This window comes from Anser cygnoides, chromosome 2 (genome assembly GCF_040182565.1).
Source record: "Anser cygnoides isolate HZ-2024a breed goose chromosome 2, Taihu_goose_T2T_genome, whole genome shotgun sequence".
NCBI classification, from domain to species: domain Eukaryota; kingdom Metazoa; phylum Chordata; class Aves; order Anseriformes; family Anatidae; genus Anser; species Anser cygnoides.
In genome coordinates, this window is record NC_089874.1 from 34,680,340 (window position 1) to 34,698,958 (window position 18,619).

At 38.3% G+C, this 18,619-nt stretch overlaps 1 protein-coding gene across 3 annotated transcripts in view; it reads left to right on the plus strand.

Moving 5' to 3' along the window:
• Positions 1–17,796, plus strand: part of STK31 (serine/threonine kinase 31) — a 36,710-nt gene extending 18,914 nt beyond the window's left edge. For 2 of the 3 annotated variants that reach the window (XM_013171853.3, XM_013171854.3), the window contains 12 exons: positions 630–746; positions 1,767–1,886; positions 2,384–2,515; positions 3,843–3,944; positions 4,899–4,979; positions 5,282–5,407; positions 6,099–6,224; positions 6,520–6,606; positions 7,453–7,602; positions 9,327–9,452; positions 11,465–11,533; positions 16,162–17,796. In XM_013171853.3, coding sequence (XP_013027307.2) covers positions 630–746; positions 1,767–1,886; positions 2,384–2,515; positions 3,843–3,944; positions 4,899–4,979; positions 5,282–5,407; positions 6,099–6,224; positions 6,520–6,606; positions 7,453–7,602; positions 9,327–9,452; positions 11,465–11,533; positions 16,162–16,422 — 1,497 coding nt within the window. In that variant the 3' untranslated portion in view covers positions 16,423–17,796. Of the gene's footprint in view, positions 1–629; positions 747–1,766; positions 1,887–2,383; positions 2,516–3,842; positions 3,945–4,898; positions 4,980–5,281; positions 5,408–6,098; positions 6,225–6,519; positions 6,607–7,452; positions 7,603–9,326; positions 9,453–11,464; positions 11,550–16,161 lie in introns of all 3 variants that reach the window. The other variant, XM_013171857.3, reaches the window with a different exon arrangement.
• The last annotated feature ends 823 nt before the right edge of the window (positions 17,797–18,619 follow it).

Genomic DNA, 18,619 nt, shown 5'->3' on the forward strand with positions numbered 1-18,619 from the left:
TCTCGGATAGTATCAGTGTAACCTTCCTGCCCACGTGAATTGTGCATAATCCATCAGTGTTGTACCATTTTGTAGTGAATAGATTTTTGCATTTTGTTTTACCCAGACCATTTACAGTGGCCAGATGTTGTTATGATTAACAGTGTGCCTTAACCTCACGGTAAATACTGTTCAGTAGCAGCGTGGGCTTGGTGCGTGTTGTGTGCAGCGTAATGTTTATGAATTACTTGCAGATATTTATAACCATGTCAGTTATTAGACTGGGAAAACATACGTGCAGGTGGGTTTGCGTGATTGCTGTGTGCAACTCAAAGTGCTATTCTGCATATATGCAAGTGACTGAAGTACAAAAGTGACTAAAGTTTGCTAATGTAATGATGAACTCATTTACCTGTTTCAAACCTGAACTTTTCCATGAACAATTCAACTTCTTGCTTGGTGAATCATGGCTACATTCATTCTAGGAATTGGTATATCACTCAAGTGTCAGGCAGTTAAAGGTGATATTTGACAGAAATTCTGATTAGGTTTCCAGTAGTGCTCATTCTTTGTATTTTTTTTGCCTGTTCTTGCTGTCTTCTTGCTAAGTCCTAACTTTCAATTACATGGCTGTTTTTTTTTCTTTGAAGTGTTTTGACCTGTCATCAGAAGCATCTTCAGATTTAGAGGAAGTGGCTGTCAATGTGGATGAAGTTCTCAAAGAGGCTGAGTTGAATATTTGCAAAGAACTGAAGACTGACTTAACAGTAAGTTCTAAGCATTTCTGTATGTTTTATGCATCTTTGATTTCAGTTTAAGGCTTCTCTTAACGTACCAGACAAGTTTGTTCACTACAGAACAGTATTTTTTTTCTGTGTGGAAGTATGATTAAAAAGTCACTAAGGTTGCTCCTTAGAGAGAAAAGAATGTTTTCTAGGCAACAGGCAGAGGACAGATTGGGGTTACAGGAACTCAACTCTGTGACTTAGTGAACTAAGAGATACTGAGAAAGCCGGTGCTTCCCTCTGTGTGCACAGAGCAGCTCATACGTTTCTTTGAGGTGCTCTGAGTTTTGGTGCTTGTGCTGAAAATATAGATAAGTAAGTTTCTGTTGCATCTTGTGGATGTTTGTGAATAAACTTTCTGTTTCCAGTCTTAGTGACAAAATGCTATACATCTCCTTTTTGCATGGAGCAAGTGTTTTTGTCTCACTGGGAATCTTTTTCTGATGCTTGCGTTAACTTTTTCTCCAGTTCTTTACCTTTCCTGTTCAGTGTTTTCTTGGTTCTCTTTTGCTGACTCTTCGAGGTACTTGCGTTGTCTCTGCAGTGAGCCCCTTGTGTGCCAGAGAATGACCAGCAAATGTTGAATTTGTCCTCTAACCATAGAACAGCACACCAACAGTTTATCCTGCTTCTGACTGCTATCTGCAACAGAACCGGTGACTCCTTTGCAAGAATGGTTGCTTACTTTGATGCTTCATATCTATTAAACCATTCTATCCTCAAAAACATTAAATGAAAAAAATTCCCTCATAGCATGTGGAATATGAAATGGATCCTCTGCATGGAAGTGCTGATGAATTTTATTTTCCTGAAACTATTGGATGAACTCTTATACTTGCTAATTTCTCCTTTCGTCATCTTTAAGAAGAGGAAAAACTGATAGACAAGTTTTTCCAGTAACACTGGAATTTCTCAGTAAAGGTTTTACATATGGAACATTGATTGTATGAATGGAGAATGACTCAATCTTTAATATCACTCTGTGTCTATAATTCAATCTAGGAGCATGGTGAGGCAGAGAAGAGAATAATTATGAGTGCATACAGTAAAGTTGTGCATAAAGTTCGTCAAGAGCAGAATCTGATCACTGTCATACAAAACAGATACTTGGCCAGTGTTGAGGTTAGTTTATGCCTTATTTCTGTCACACTGACCTGTATTAGTAGCACTTTCTGACACTTTTTTAAAAGATGCACTTTTGTTTTTTCTCTGTAATTTTATAATGGAAATTCTAGGTGTAAGTTGGTGATGAGAGATTTGTTGAGTTAAAGTTTGAGAATAGCAGTTGTGCGTTACCTCAGCCAAGGCTTTGTTTCGGCTAAATGCAAAGCGTGGTGTGTTTGTGTGATTTTCTTGTCTTTTTTTTTTTTAACGATGGAAGCTGGAATCTCTGGATTCATTACAAATCTGTAGTATGTAACTTAAGGGAACCAAGGTTAAGTAGAGTGTCTTCCAGGAGGTTGTTAATGTCATTAAAACGAAACACAGTGAAACACTATTTTGTGGGAAAAACCCTGAAAACTGAATTCAGATAGGCTTAGGGCAGTTTCTGTAATATATTGGATTAAAGCATATTAAAACAGAATGCTTGAATGTTTTTCTGTTTTTTTTTTTCCTAGTTCAAAAAACAAGCGGAGGAATGGCTGAATAAAAGTCCTAATATTGAAAACTTATTATCAATTAAAAAAAATGTGAAAAGCGTGAAGGCCCATTTAAGATGGAAACTGGCCGAAAAGAACAACCTTGAGGAAGTATGAAAACGTTACAGTTTTTGTTGTTTCAGATTCGTTTAGGAACGTGAACTTTGTCCAAATCAGTGGTAACTACATGGAACAGTTTGTGCCTTCCGTGCTTTAAAGATACGTTCTTCAAGTGTCCCTTCAGTCAAGACTTAGTTGCTGGAGCTGAATTTGCTTTTAACTTTATATAGACATTTTTTTTCAGTCCCTAGCCACACTTACCGATGCTTTTAACTAGCTGTGTGAGGAGCTAAATACCTGCATTTTCTTCATGTCAAGCTAGGAACTGCAGTTAGGTAACACTATCTTAAAAATCATGGGAAATCCTTCACAAAATGCAGCTGCTGTGAAGTCTGGGACGGCTCTGAAAGGAGCCCTTCTAGGAAGGAAAGGGAAGGGGTCCATCTGGTGGCCGTCATTGCTAAGTACTGCATAGTCTGGTCCTGCTGTTTTTACCCTGCTGGTTGTGTGATTTACTTTTTCTGTAATGCCTGTGACACTGATCACTCTGCAGGGTGATACTTGTGTGCGTAGTGCTCATTTTCCTGGAGTTGGTCTGTCTTACCTCTTCTGTTCAAGTGTGTAACAGCAAGTAAATTAGACCTCTACCTTAACCTGCAAAGCTTTCCTTCTGAGCCATGTCCACTTTGTTCATAACGCGCGTACCTCCCTTTTGGAGGCAGAAGTCAATGTCTGTTCCAATTTTCAGGGTTCCCCCTTGCCCCTCAAAGAAGTTGAAAGAATGCAAATATTACCTCTAAATCAAATAAACAGCACTGATAATGTCACAAGTGCATAGATCGCACATTAATTACTCTGGAGATGCTTAAGGAAAGGAGACCTGCATGTGTGTCTTTGTAAGCATTGTGAAGGGGCAGTGAGCTTCCAAGAGGGATTTAAAATGAGTGACATCAATGAAAACCACTGGTAAAAGGGTTCCTGATAAATGAGGTGGCATGAGGCAAATTTGCATTTATGGAAGAAAAAGGTGAATGAATTAAGGAACGTAGCTTTGCCGGTAGATGAACGATGTTTCTGTTATGATTATATGGGGTCAGCTAATTTTTTTAAACAAAAAAAAGCTCTTTGACTTAAGGAACGAGTAGGCAAAGGGCTAGAACATTTTGTCTGTTATGTAAATAAATGGTGCACCTTTCCCTGTGATCAGGTTCTAAGAGAATCCCTTGGGTTTCCAGGATGGAGACTGAAACTTCAGAATGCATTTAACTCCAGAACTGTGATACTGAAACTGCTTTTTAATCCTGATATAGTAGATAACTGTTGTTTGGTATAATAGCAGAATGGGAATTGTATGCTAACTTTGTTATTCCTAACGCAGTCTGATGATTGCAGTGATCTTGAAATGACAAGAATAAAAGAGGAAATTGCTGCTCTGCGAAATGGGGTTCTTCAGGAAATATACAAGGAACGTGAAGAATATGTAAGTATTAAATTATTTAGACAGCTAAAATAAAGCTCTGCGAGGCACATCTGCATTTCAGTTGCTTTTAATGTATGACGTGGATACAAAAATCCCATTTTCTAAATTTTAGTGTTGAATGTTAAGGTGGCCCTATTTTGACAAAATCTCTGGGAGACGGAAGGGAGGCTGATCAATTCTTTTTTTTCGTTTGTTTCTGTTTGGACATAGTCTCTTCAGACACTTCTTTGCATCCCCTTCCCCTCCCCCAAATGGGGTGAAGTGAGAGAAAATGTGAGCTGCAGTTCTTGACCCAGAAGAGCTGCAGGTTAAAGTGTAAGCTCAGTTACTGAAGACAGACTGTTCTGTGCAAGTAAGGCAAATGTTTACCTAGGAGTGGAGTAAAACAGGGTTTTATCATGAAGTGAAGGAGATCACCCTTTCTCTAAGTCCTCTGTATGGAGGGAAGAATTGAAACCATCACCTTTAAGGAAGTAGAAGAGTACCAGGGATTGTGATGACGATGTATCTTACCTCTGCAGACATAGCATTTGTGCAAAATAGTTACCTTGCATTATGGTTGTGTGAGATCTGTAGATGCTTGAGTGGTTTGATCTATGTTATACTTGATTTCTGTTTTCTTTTGTTTAGTTCTAGTGAAGCCGTGTCCTTCGTTTAGGCCTACTAAAGCCTGTTTTAGGAAAAAAAGGGGATGTCTTTCCTTTGTAGCACGTGAGCTCTTCAAGGCCTTAACTTTATTGACCCTTAGAGCTTTCCAAAATCTATCTATGCATATTGAAATGCTGTATTAGCGTGTGGGGTGGGGTGTTGTCCCTTCCCTGTCTTATTTTGCATGGTGCTACTGAAAGTGGAACAGGCATGGATATCCATTTGAATGTCCTGGTCCGAACATGGCAAATGTTAGTGTATATGGTGTCAGAAGCTAATGACCTGAAGCTTGTTTCCTTCATTCAGGAGAAACTTTCCTTCTTGGTACAGAAATGGTTCCCTGAGTTGCCCCTTCTTTATCCAGAAGCAGGAATTCTAAGCTATATGGTAAGCTGAGGTTGTGATTGAATCTACTGTCAGTTATTGTTTAAGGCACTCTCATGGCTGTGTGTCCCACTCCCTGCCCTTCTGGGTGGTGATCAGTATTTTGTTAGCTGCCTTACAGTGACATTTTGTGTGCAGCCAGCCTCTCGCTAACAGATGCGGTCACTTCATTTTTTACAAGTCCCCACTGTGTTTGTGCTTTTTAAGTTGATTGAGGAAGAGAAGAGAGAGTTAGAGCCTGTGAGTGTTGCTGGCTGTTAATACTGTACTCTTACTCTGGCTGTCTGTGTGTATGTGTGCTTCAGAGTTCAGGTGGACTTCTGTCGCACAGCCTGGAGCGAGACCTTTTAGATGCCGAGCCTATGAAGGAGCTGAGCACAAAGCGGCCGTTAGTGTGTTCGGAAATCCAGGATCAGAAGGTTCTTCTAAAGGTAATGTTGGTCCTGGCTTTCAGTTAGCGCTGCATGTGAGATCCCGACCTGGGAATGTGCTGATTCCGAATGAACGCTGCTGTTCCTTTTGTAGTTCTGCATTTAACAACCTTTTTCTGATACGTGTTTTTTTTGTCAGGGCCTGTAGAACACAAGACCTTGTTCTCTGTCTGGATTGTTTTCCTGTTACTTACCGATTTTTCACTTCTTTTGAGGGCAGCTGTAGTGAGCAGTGCTTCGCCTCTGCTGTCTGTTCTTTCTCGTATTTGGTGAACCCTTTAACTTGTTCATTACTCTTGTTTCCAAAACTGCAAATGCTGTTTTGTCTTCCAAATGATACATCACTGTGAAACTTCAGGAACTGCTTTGCTCCCCTTGCTCTTTTTCTTCTCCATTGTGCTAGCAATTGAGAAACCAAGGGTTATAGTATCACGGGAGGCATAGTTGAATTTTTTTTTTTTTTTTTTACTTCTTAAATGGGAGACTTGCTTCTTGTTTTGTTGTTACAGACTTTCTAAGTATTATAAATATGGAAGCAGTCTATGAGAGTTGTTACTGAGTTTTGTGATAAATAGAGGAGAGTTATTTGATGGAACCTAACATTATGCCTTTCTTTAATTAAAAAAGTGTTGTGCAGTAATGTTACAGATATTAGGAGTAAGAGCTTGGGTATTTCTGTTTTGTTTTTCAGGGATACTCTGTAGATGTGAGCTCAGAAGGCAAAGTGATTGAAAGAGTTGCCAAGTATCACAGGGCCTGGAATCAACAAAAGGAGAAATCTGGCTTATTACAACTGTTGTTTCTTCTTTTCTGCAAGGCAAGATTCAGATTGATAATGTTGCTTGTTTATTGTTGTTTAGTTGTGTTTTTTGTTTTGCTTTTTGTTTTAAGTTTAAGCAGAAGAACTTCTAAGTTGGAATTTAAGGCTTTGATATTTTTTTCAGTTGGAGTATTGAATCAGAAAAATATTTCTGACTTCAGTTTAGATGAACTGTTTTCTTAGTAAGCATCAATTGATTTATCACACATCTTTAAGGCATGTTAAATTTTCCAGTGTTCCTGATATTGGAAAGAATGTATTCTTAAACTTTTGTTTGTTTTTGTTGTTAAAGTCTGATCCTCTGGTGTACTTAATGGTCCCATACTACCCGGGGGCAAGTCTGCGAGCTTTACAAGCTGATACACCTCTGACTCTACAAGTAAGTATAACTGAGATGACCAGCATTTTCCTTTTTATGTGTTTGGACTGAACTCTTAACGTTGTGCTGTATATTATGCTGCTGGAGGTGTGTGAGCAGTGGTCTTCCTTTGGTGGCTGCCAGTGACTGTACAGAGTTGCACAACATAGCTTGATTAGCATTTGATCAAGCAGTAGGCTATCATTTTCTAAACGAGCTTTTGCTTGGAAACACTTTATTCTTTTATTAAAATCAGTGCCTCAGCTGTACTGCTAGTACACTTCAAAAATTCTAGAGTGAGTACGTTAAATTTGTAAGTGCAGATATTCTTGTATTGAAGTTTAGAGGAATTATGGTGGGGGGAGGCCCCGGGGTGTGTATGTGTGTGCAGGAGGTGTTCTGCTCTCTCTTCTCTTTTCCTTTCCCTCCTTCCCACGCTGTTCATTGGCATTTTGGCCAGCCAACCTTTCTCAGAGAAGCAGTAGCTAGAAGCCAGTACAGTTTTTTCCCTAGTTATGTTTGACAACTCAAAAGCTTCTGCTCGTTAACGTGGAGGCACTCGTAAATATACATATCGCAAAATATGTTACGTGATTTTATTTTTTTTATTTTTGTTTAATGTTAGTGAATTGTTAACCAGTAATTACGTTTTGTTTGAGACAAAACAATCAGATGACTGGCTGTGCAGGTCATCACAATCTTACTGGGAATTAATCCATACTTCATAAAACAATTGTCAGGAACTTTGAATGCATGCAATCTTAAAATAAATAAAATCTGTCTTAGTTTTGGAATAGAAACATTAGATATTGTTTTTTGGTTCTTCCATATCTATCTTTGTAATGAACACCAAAATTAAATCATTAGGAGGCATTAAAAGTGATGAAAGGAGTTGCCCAAGGTCTGCAAACGTTGCATGGAGCTAATATAGTACATGGATCTCTGCATGGAAACAACATTTTTGCTCTGAATCGAAAACAAGGAATTGTTGGAGACTTTGATTTCACTAAACCAGAGGTAAAACAAAAACCAACTAAAAAAAAAAAAAAACAACCTAGTGACTTTTAGTCAGTTACGTATCAAAATAGATGAACTACATAAGATCGATTGATAAACATTGTGCTGTGCAGTAGGATTCCTGTTTCATGTTCTGAATAGGGTTGGGTGGTTTGAGTCTTGCTGAGATTTTTGTAAACACAATCTAATCTTGGATGTGGAAGAAAAGAATTACCGAGCATGAGCCCTCGTTAAGGAAAAGAAACAGAAAAATACAGAAGTTGCAGTACTTGCTAGTTGGCTCTCTTCTATATTTACTGGTAATCAGCATCAGCAGAGGTGAGAGTAGGAACTTGTTTGAGGAAAGAATAATCTAGCTCTTGTATGAAGACTTTGCCTTTCTGTGTGATAGGTAATGAGGTTCTACTGTGTGTTTTGATCTGTCTCAGTAAACTAACAAGATTACACATGTTAACCTATATAAACGTACCTGTATTTGTATGTATTTTTCTTTAGTCCTCGGTTTCTGTAGTAAAGAATTTCATAATCATTCTTGGGGAAAGCCTGATGTTCTTTAAGAACACAATCTACTCCCTTACTGTTTTACTTAGTTTACATGGCAAAGTCTCTCCACTACTGGTGTATCTTTTTGTTGTCACATTTTGACTTTCTAAACTGAAGTTGATTTGAGCACATTTGGGTGCTAGAGGTCTTCATGATTGTTTATTTTTTTATAGCAATGTTTATATAATATTATTGTGTTACATTATGTCATTATTTTTATTATATATATGTATTAATTTTTATTAAGAATCTTGATCTCTGTTTTGTCAGTGCATTTTCTGTTAATGAATCTTGTCATACTTGGACAACAAGCAAATAAATTTCTGTTTTCAGCATGCAAAGGAGAGAGGTTCTAGAAGTGTTGCCAGCTGAATTTTCTGAAAGGTCATACTCAGTGTAGGTGGTGCCATCTGAAGGTTGCAAGAGCTGAAGAGGGACTCGTATCTTTATTCCTTCCTGCAGCTAGGTTATAATGGAGCAGGAAAGTTCCACGTGTGGTTCACAGCCCGGATCAGTTTGTGCCTGCTCTATGGGGAGTGTCACAGCACTGCTCAATGGTTGTGCTTTCTGCTTGATCACGAATTGATGAGCAGAGCTGTGTTGCTGAATACTCTTGGCAATCTGGAGACTTGTCTCCTGCAGTCTGGCTGTAGCTGGTGGTGGCTACAGTCATGGAGAGAGGTTGAAACTCAGGGTCTAGCTTTTATTCTGGCAGTAGGCAGTCCTAAAATATGCTGGAAACAGGCAAGAAGGAAGTAGCTAGTTTCAAGTGAAGGCCAAAAGGACAGGGGAAAATGGGAAAACTGGCAGAACTGATAATAGAACTAAAGTCTTCCAAAGTAGTACTGAATGTCTTTAACCATTTTCTGTATTTTTTCTTCTAATTTGAGAAGTTTTGTAACTTGTATTCTTTATTACCTTATGACCTTTAATAGTTCCAGTGTGGAGTAAAATCTGCCAGCACTATTTTTCTATTACAGTTACAGATGGTAGATATGTGACTATTTCCTTTCTCTTTTACACCCCGTATTTTCCACCAGTAAAGGAGGATTTTACATTTCATTCAGGGTCAGCACAGAATGCTATGATAAAGTTGTCTGATCCATTAAATTAGAGAGGGAGATACCTCTCCTTCAATCTGCTATTGGTTTCACTTAAAGAGTACAATTTTTTCCCCATAGGAACAACGTGCTGTTGCAAGCACAATGGTCGTCGGTTCCCTGAGCTTAGTTTCTCCTGAACTGAAGATGGGACAGCCAGCTTCTCCAGCCTCTGACATGTATGCGTATGGCTGCCTTCTGTTCTGGGTAAGTTATGGCTTATGAGAGAGTTTCTTATAAAACTGAGGAACTGTAGCAGGCTTCATAAACAGCAATAGATGAATGTTATTTTCAAATTCTACTTCGAATGTTTTGGAGAAGTAAGTGTGCATATTTTAAACTGAGTGGTAGGTGTGGAATAAATGGGAGTTTATGGGCAGAAGGCAGTGCATTTTTCTGTAAGGTACACAATGTAATTTGTAGTTACATGACCAAAAACTATGTTTTTGTTCCTCATTCTGGGGATTGTAAGTTCTTCCTATGCTTCTCATTCATCCTTTTAACCCTTTTTGATTCTTTTCTTGTGCCCTTGCCTGTGAGGCAGTTTGTTGATCATCCCTATCTTTTGATTCGGGTAAGGATAGGACTTTATCCCTGGTGAAGGATATCCTTCAGGACATCCTAACTATGTCTAACTAGATGGGTGTTCTGTTCCTTAGTGTGTGCTGCGTCAGGGAGGAGAAAGCAGTCTGCTTTTCTGTGTTAGGTTGCACATTATGCAGCATCTCCTCTTCCTACTCCTTTTTGTGTTCTCTTAGTGTTTTGCTGCCTCCTCAGCTCAGGGTCCCAGTGTCATGTGTTCCAAATGGAAAACTTCAAATCTCTTGGACTTTTTTAAAAGTGATGAGCTACCAAGCAAGTGTTGATGTTCCCACGCAGTGATTTTTGCACCTGATCCATTGGAGCTGGTTCACTGAGTACCAGTTGGGGTTCAGATTAGTGACGCTGGCAGTTCCATCAGCTGCACAATGATCCTGTGGCACAGAAGGGATGGCTGAAGCTATCTTTAAACACTCTGTGATAGGGACATAAGCTGCAAGTTGATCAGTAGCCATTATCAGTTACCTGTGTTGAGAAGATGAAGCTGGTTCTTAGAAAAGTCATTCTTCATTATGTTTTTGTCCCAATATAGAGCAGTTGCTTAAAATTAAGTAATTTTTCTTCTGAAATAGATGAACTAAAGTGTAGCTTAATACTGTAGATGCTTATAACTTATTAATGTGGTACGGTTTTGTTGGAACATTTTCAGTGCCACTATTCAAATCTTCTGTTCAAAAAAAAATAATTTATTTTTACAAGCAGGAATGAATAAAGTGAGTGTAAAGCAAAAAAAAAAAAAAACACCTACCACCAACAAAACAAACAAAAACCTAAACCACCATAACAAATGGAGGGCTAGCAATGGCTGGCTCTGCTCGAAGAGAATATCTGGGATGCAGCAAGATCTGCAGTCTTCTGAAAACCGATCTCCAAGCTTTCCAGCTGAATTTCATGTTAATCCACGTGTAACAAATCTCCAGCTCAGTCTTGGTGTTGTATTGATCATTTGATGGAAAATTCTAGTTCATATTCTGGTCTTATGTTCAGCAATTGCCAGTTTGATGGCAGACACCTGAAATTGTGTTCTCCCTCGTTGAGCAGCCCTACTACTTCTAAGATGGAAGCAGGGGTTTTGTGAGTTCTCAGCTGCTCTGTGTCACGGGAGCCCAGCCCTGACAAAACACATGCTTCTTCCGATTGTTTTTATAATTGTACAGAATAGAGGCATTTTCAGATCAACTTGCAAGCAAGGTTTTGAAAAATGCTGTATACAGGCATGGTTCTAGGCGTTAATAAGGGCTGGGGAAATTTCAGTTTGCTTATGGATGTAGGGTTCGTGTTTGCTGTTTTACAGCAGACTTCATCTTTAAGAAATGCTGTGGGTTATATAATTAAATGTACAGATTAGGCATGGACTTCGAGTCATGTTTTAAAAAGTCTATTTCTTTTGATTTCTAAAAGTTTCTTCTCTAATACTGTTTTTATTGTTTTTTTTTCCTGTGTAAAGCAAATGTGAGCCACTTATGTATTTTACCCTATTGTGAAACTACAAAAAAGCTTTCCCCTGCCCATTTTTCACAACAGTCCATTTTCACTTGAAACATGGAATCTCCTTGACTGATATTTGTTAAACTAAAGGGTAAAACAATGTTACATATTTTGTATCTTTTAATTTACAGCTTTGCATTCAAAACCAGGAATTTGGCATAAAAGAAGATGGAACACCTGAGGTGGATGTGATTGGCATGGTATGTTGATTGTCAGGTGAGGTAGATTAGACTGGTCTTGTTCAGAGGTGATTAACTGATACCTTTTTTTAAAGGAAAAACAAAAATTGATTGGAAGTGTTGGGTTGAGAAAATGTTCTGATTTGGATATTCTAAATATCAAGTAAAAATAAAGTAATATTTGAGAAGGTATAAAATCCCAGGATTTTCTTAAATATTAAGTCCAACCTTAGAAGGAACAACTTCATAGATAACTTTTAATTGAGTGACACCAAGTTACAGACTCGGGGAATATATCATTGACAGTCGTGCCTTGAAGGAGGTATTGGAGTTAGAAGCCTGTCTTTTCCGAAGTCAGGGAAGTTGGCTTTGTTCTTCTGTCTTCTACATAATTGCACAATTCCTGAGCATTAATAAAACAGCCAATTTCCCTTTTAGTCACTTAATGCAGTTGTAAAGTCACAGTGTACCCTTTATCTTCTGCTTTTTTTGTGTGTGTGTGTGAAATGTAAGCTTTCTTAAATGCCTCAAACAAGTGCAGAGATGTGAGAGGACCTCAAGTGATAAGATCTAATGTTGCTGCTTTCACTGTTTTTTGTCAGCCACTGTTCTATGCCTGCCCTATGCTAGCAACTGTTGCCACCTTGAACTATGTTTTCAGTCTGTTTTTTGAAACTTACCCTTGCCCACTGTCTTGATGACTTCTGAAAATAAGAGTAGACCTGCGTGCCTTCGTATTTCCCAACTTAGGTCCCCACCTTTGAAGTAGATAATTGTATGGCCTTCTCTATGCCTTGGAGGAAAATAAACCAAAGGAAAGAGATACTCAGGTTGACAAAGGCATAGGCTATAAAGGAGAAGCCTATAAAGTTATCTACTGATGATTAACATCCAAGAGATGGGATGCTACCTATCAGAAAGCAAAGGATTGTCTTCAGAGTTAGACACTTAAGTTTAGAAATATGAAGGCACACAGGTTTACTCTTTCCCATAAGCTTTCAGTCCTCAGGCCAGGACTTAAGACTTTTTCTCTTCCCTGCTTTCAACTTCTATGTTTGCTACAGGTGATTCCTTTTTCTTCTTATCTCTTACATGTTTCCAACTTTTATACCACCATATAAAGCTTAAAGAAATTCTCTGGGAGGTTTAGGGGCCTTTTTTAAATCACTAGTTTGCTTAGACTAGTTTCTACCTCAAACTTCTGCTGGACTCTTTTAGTTACCTGTTCTTGTCTTCTTGCCCTTCCCACCTCCTCTGAGTGGGTTACCCTTGTGATTTTTAATTACGGGGATATATTTCTAACATAATGCTTTTTCTTTTGACCTCTCTTTAAGTGATAACTTTGCCTTTGAGTTTTTTTTTTTTTCGATAGCTTTGATTTTGGATTGGAGAAGGCTGTGAGACTCTTTAAATCATGTCTTATACTATTATAAAAACCCTGCAAGCTGTTTAGTTTTTAAGTGAAGTGTTAATAAACAGAATTCTCTAAGGAATATAGGAATTAGAGGTAAGTCTCCATATTACTCAGAAAAGTAGAAAAATACTTGAAGTGGAAAGTGTAGAATGAAATACTAGAGTCCCTGTTGGCCAGGTAAGTTTTGGTTGTTTTAGCAAGGGAAAACAAAGCCCTAATAAATCCATCTTTTTATTGGTTGCACTTCTGTATTAATGATGTGAGTGCTTTGCAAAGCTATCTAGGATAACATGGTGCAAAAATTGGTCTGCATTTAGTAGAGTTGTGTTCATTCTGAGCTTAGTGTATCCTCTTTATTTAAGTTCAGAAACTGTCATGATACAGTATTAGGCTAACACAGCTGTAGTGCTTCCAATGTCCAGGCCAGGTAGCTTGTGTATCACTGCATAGCGCAGTGCTCTAAATAATTTTGTTCCATTAGATCACTGATCTCCTCTACAGTGTCTTTTTAATAACTTTCAGCCGTGTTCTCCAGTATTGAAATCGCTACTATTAAAGCACAGGACTGCCTACCAAATCCGTCTGGAAAGTTAATTCCAGTGTGACACTATCGTGAAAAATAAAGGAATAAAAAATGTAGCATTTGAGCAGTGAGGTCTTTGTGTAAATAGCATTTCTTATTCCTCATTATAGTTGCTCAGTTTTTATTAAAAATTAAATGAGTCTCATGAAACGTAGTGCTGTAGGAAAGAAGATTCAGTACTTAACGATTCATCAAGATTCTGTGATCATTAGTGCAAACTCTACAGTTTTCAAAAATATTCCACAAAACTTGCACAGAGCCATCTGTCCAGTGCATCATTTAGGGTTGTGCATAATAATCCTTAAATTCTGAAAGAAACTAACTTTCTTTCACACATAAGGAAAACTTGTTTGAGGAAATAGAAAAGAGCTACTTGAGACATAAAAATAGGAATTGGTTCACTTTGCTTGTAAGATTTCTGCATAAGTGTCTGGTTTCAGCTTCCCTTACTTTTTTTTGTTCTTTTCTTATAGGTATCTTCTGAAGTGCAATATTGGCTTTTATCTGAAGAACAAATGTTCTTCATTATTGTTCTTAGCAGGGATTCACTCATTTTACAGTTCTCAGTAAGAGCAAGCTTCTTAATACTTTTTCACTGATAAAAAGAAGCAGCTTTTTTTCTTTTTTAAAAACTTTGCCAGGTGATGCAATCCTAATCAATGCATCTTTGTTGGTAGTTTAAGGATTCATCCTGGATACGTGTGCGTGCATGTGCACAAACTGTCGAAGTTTGCTGCACAGCAGTTTGTTCCTCCTGCAGTTCACAGGAACATCCATGAGGGTTCTACTAAGAAATGCAATACTAATAAATATATTTCAACAGTTTCTTGGGGAATCTCAAAGACCTCTGGCTGTTAATCCTTGTCCCAGTTCTTGGGGAAAATCTATTTTGCTTTTAAGGACTTTATCTTTAATCAGCTTATTCAGAATTAATCTCAATGCCCATCTGCAGGCCCTTGACAGGCTGGTAATTTCCCTTCCATCTCAGTCTCATGCCTAGAGGAATTGTATGCTTGCAACCATTAAATTTTTTTGTTTGTTTGTTTTCAGGAAATGGAAAATTAATGCAGGAAGGTAACATTAAGTTTCAACAAGGGGATACTAATTCTATGTAGCTGTTGAGGAGAAGCAGTGATTAGAGACATGATCTTGTACCTTCCGTTTCACCATGCTGAGCTTCAGTATTCAGCGTACTTCAGCATTCAGTTTTGTGTATTTATTAAAAGGAGTAAATAAGATCAAATCAGCTGGAGTAAACACAATGAAATGTTGTCCTACAGCAGTATTACTTAAGGGATCCGTTTCAGGTTTCCTTAGTGTGAGAAAATGGTGAAAAGGGGAAACTTGCTGATGATATTTTGATATTTTTTTGAAGTGGGAATATGGAAGTACAAAACTTTTCAAGCTCTTTAAATGTCTGGGCTTTCTTCATTTTTACTTCTACCAAGGAAGCGTGTAGGCATGATTTACTTCTGCATTTCAGTGCATCAAATGTTTGAATGTTTTTAACTAGAGATTCTCTTTTAAGCGTTTTGAATGTTTTGTAACTATTTAACAATCCTGTATGCCTGCAAGTTCAACAGTTTTCAGATCTCGTCTTTCCACCCAGATTTCAGATTATCTGGAGGGAGAGGTGGTCTCTCCTGAGTCACTGTGCCGGTCAGTGGGAAAGTTGGAAATTGTCTGCTTGCTTCTGTCTCCAGATTTTTGACAATTTGTGTACATTCCTTTGCATCATAGATTTTTGTCTGGATGAAACGGAGATAGCTGGGGGGTGGTGCGCAGGTATCTTGTGCTTTGCTGTTCTGTTGACCCAGGTCAGAGGCGATGCTGGCTTGTAGAGGCTACAAACATGAACGCCCCCTTGTGGGAAGATTATTTTTACATAGGTTTTTATTAATCTATGTCTCTAGGTCATCATTTGAGATTTTCTTGCAGTCCCCTTCTTCAAATCCAGTGTGTGCCCTTCCTTCCTCAACAGCTGACATGCATGCATATGGGTAGCAGCTGTGTTCTTGTGTTTTATGCATGGAGTCTAGCACTGTTAATATGCTAAGCATTTAGGCACGTAATCCCTTCTGAGAAGTCCAAACAGCTTAAGTGTAAGTGATGGCCTAATAGCAAAACAGCTGCTGTTGATTTAGAGCCCGTTACTCCCATTACTTCATTTTTTTTCTTACTTTATTGCTCTGCAAGAAATCAATAGGACAGAGTTAAAAGTTGATGTCGTAGAAGGTGAATGGCACCCATTCTGTTCCTTCTCAGTAGAAAAGCAGACTTCAAGAGCCCATGGCGGGGTGTGGGGGAGTGGAATTAGATGATGATTAAGGTCCCTTCCAACCCAAACCATTCTCTGATTCTGTATTTCTCTAAAATGCTGGGAAGCTAGTGTTTTAAAACATAACTCATGCTCTTCTGTGAAGTCTGCTGGCACCGAGTTGGCAGACCTGGTGCCGAAAGCTTTCTTTTATTCTGTTGTTAACAAGCACCATGTCTGTGAAGGGTGCAGACCATGGAGAGTGCTGTGGTACAAGCTTTTGTGAGGGCCATGGGCTGCAAGCATTTATGAGACCTGTTCGTCAAATACTTGGTTGTTGTTTGGAATCACGTTTGTTTCCTTTGCTGATGAAATTCTTCTCCCTCTGTTTGTAGGATGATAAAGTTAAATCTCTTCTTCAGAATTTGTTCTGCTGTAACAGACTGACAGCTGAGCAGGTGCTGGCAGATGATTGCTTCCTCTTAGTTGATGTGGTTCCAGATTCATCACAACCAGGTGAAGAGCACGTGCCACACAAGGAGCATGATTCTGAGAAGATGGATAAAAAGGAAGATGCAATTAAAATTAACTCTGAGGAGAATGGGATAGACACTACTCTAGTAGATAAGGAACTTGTCCATGATGTGTTTGATTGAAACTTCTGTTTTTGTTCATTTTTGAAATCAGTTGTCCCGATTTGAAATCTCAAAATATAAAAAGTTGGGTAGGTGCAGTCATGTTTTGGGGTTACATAACCTTAACTGCATTTTCTTCAGAGTATATTTGATTCTAAATAAGAGTTCAGAGATGTAAGTGTGGTGTTCCTGATTGTGTTCTTAGTTTGTCAGTCTTTTTTATTTGTCTGTTATGTAGGCTTTAAATTTACAGGATATAATCATATTAGATGCCAGAAGTATTTAAGATGAAGCTGTAGCGACTCGCTTTTGTATCCAGTCTTATGTCCCCCTTCTTGCTGCAATTGTAGGTTAGATATCCCTGTTAGAGATGCTCTAGGGTATTACCTTTTTAGTTGCAGGTTGTTCAGTACTCAAGGTGTTTCTACAGCAACTTGCCTTCAAGATTTAAGAAGAAAAAACTTTGATAACTGGCCAAGGAAATGGGGAGCAGGCTGCTGCTCTTCTGTTTTTCTGCATTTGCAAAAGGCATTTAACTTTCAGGAGAGCATCATTTTAGTTGCTCTTTCGCAGTGCTGCTGTGCTAACCAGGATGCTATACACATGCATGTTGCGAAAATTACTTTTTATCTGTCTGCTCTACATAAGTGTGTCTGTAAATCATCTGTTCTCATTGTTCACAGTAGCTATAAAAATGCCATTTTGAGTGGGTTTGCCTACTTACTTTTCTGTTAACATTACCATTGAAAGAGTTTTGTCAGGTCTTTATTTCTACAGGAAATTGTTGCTTATCTTTATGAAGCTTTTCTCAGAAAAAAAAATGGTTAAAATGTTCAGAGTTTCTGTAGAGATATATTTAGCCTCTGGGTGTTGCTCTTGGACAGTGCTGTTGGCAGACTAGTATTTTGCAGAGGAATTACTAAAGCTGCACGTTGTTAGATGAAGAATGTAGAAATCCAGTATGTAATGGGCAAGACACAGCAGTAGGGAAACCAGGAAGCCCTCAGGTACAACAGTAATGGACAGTGGGTAGATGATGTCACCTTGGCAGTTTCATCTCTGAAAACAGACTTGTTAAATCACTTTTTTTTAATCCAGAGTAGCATGTAAGATGCTTTGTCCTTTTTCATTAAATTATAATGATTTTGTAATTTTTGTATTGCATATACAATCAATGATATCAAAACCTTTGTTAAGAATGTTTTGGACTTAGAGTTTTTGGTTAGTGTGTTAAATGTATTTTCATTACTGAAATCGCAGAAGAATAATGCCTTGTTTTTTGTCAATGAAAACAACTGGTAGCAGTTTTGAGAGATACTTCCCAAATCTGATTGTAGCCTTTCACTGTTAACAAAAGGCTAACTTTAATTAATGTAAACACTGAACTGAGTTCCATTTGGTTTGTGTCTTGTTGTGTATTGGAATAAATTTTTTGCCCAGTTTTTCTGCACATGTCCACGCAAGCTAAAGCATACTTCTTAAATCCCATAACTACTGACCTTTGTTTTCTGAAACTAGAAGTCTCTGTTTATGCTTGATTCAAAAACTGCAATCTTTTCCAAATCTCTTCACCAACTGTAAGTAAGCTGATTTTTACACATGGAACCTAACATGAGAGGTGAAATTATTTATAAAACCTGCAATTAAGCCTTTAAAAGCTTCTGGTACATACAAGTGTCAGGGTATGGGACAGCCTTTCTATTTGAATTAAGCATTGATTACAGTTTCTCAGTGTCACCAGTTTTGTTTATTTCTACTTTGACCTTTCCTATGGTAACTTTGTAGCTCTGGCTTTCTTTTCTTTCCTTATTTGCCAGAGGCATTAAGAAAACAGGTTGGTTCAGGGTCACAGCTATCAGGGTTGCACAGCTATCCTGCTGAGATTGCATACTAATCCATTGTAATGGTCTGCCTTCTGTTTAGTTTGTGACATACCTTTTTAAACTGTATCTCTTCTGTCTGGAAGATGGAAACTTGGAGAACAGAGCTTGAAATGATGCTGTAGGATTAGTGTCTCTACTCACTAGGTTTTCCTACGAAGAAGCTCAAACAAAACTTACCTCACTCTTCCTTGGTACCAGTGTTCTGCAGTTTTTAGGAGTGTCCTTGTGCAGACCAAACAGATGGGGGACTTTCAGAAGCTAACTGTTGCTTCACTTGGACACATGACAGCAGCTCTACTTACTTCGAAGATGTTCATGTCGTCTTATGGCCTCTA